The sequence below is a fragment of the Penaeus monodon genome, chromosome 23 (genome assembly GCF_015228065.2).
Source record: "Penaeus monodon isolate SGIC_2016 chromosome 23, NSTDA_Pmon_1, whole genome shotgun sequence".
Lineage (NCBI taxonomy): Eukaryota > Metazoa > Arthropoda > Malacostraca > Decapoda > Penaeidae > Penaeus > Penaeus monodon.
Genome location: NC_051408.1, coordinates 16,072,753 through 16,072,967, shown reverse-complemented (window position 1 = coordinate 16,072,967; position 215 = coordinate 16,072,753). Strand labels below are relative to the sequence as shown.

General features: G+C 44.7%; 1 protein-coding gene across 1 annotated transcript in view; it reads left to right on the top strand.

Annotated features, from left to right (window-relative positions):
- LOC119587821 (signal transducer and activator of transcription 5B-like) overlaps nt 1–215 on the top strand; it is a 29,198-nt gene that overhangs the window by 11,913 nt on the left and 17,070 nt on the right. The window contains 1 exon segment of the mRNA XM_037936525.1: nt 16–193. Coding sequence (XP_037792453.1) covers nt 16–193 — 178 coding nt within the window.

Genomic DNA, 215 nt, shown 5'->3' with positions numbered 1-215 from the left:
AATCTATTTTACTAGGTTACAAGAGAACACCTGCGCCAGCAGTGGAATGATGGCTCCATCATGGGTTTTGTGGGTCGACGCCAGGCAGAAGAAATGCTTAAGAATTCCAAGTCAGGCACTTTCTTGCTCCGTTTCTCTGACTCTGAATTAGGAGGGGTGACAATTGCCTGGATGTATGAAGATACGACTAAAGGTTAGGTGGAATTTTGATCTAC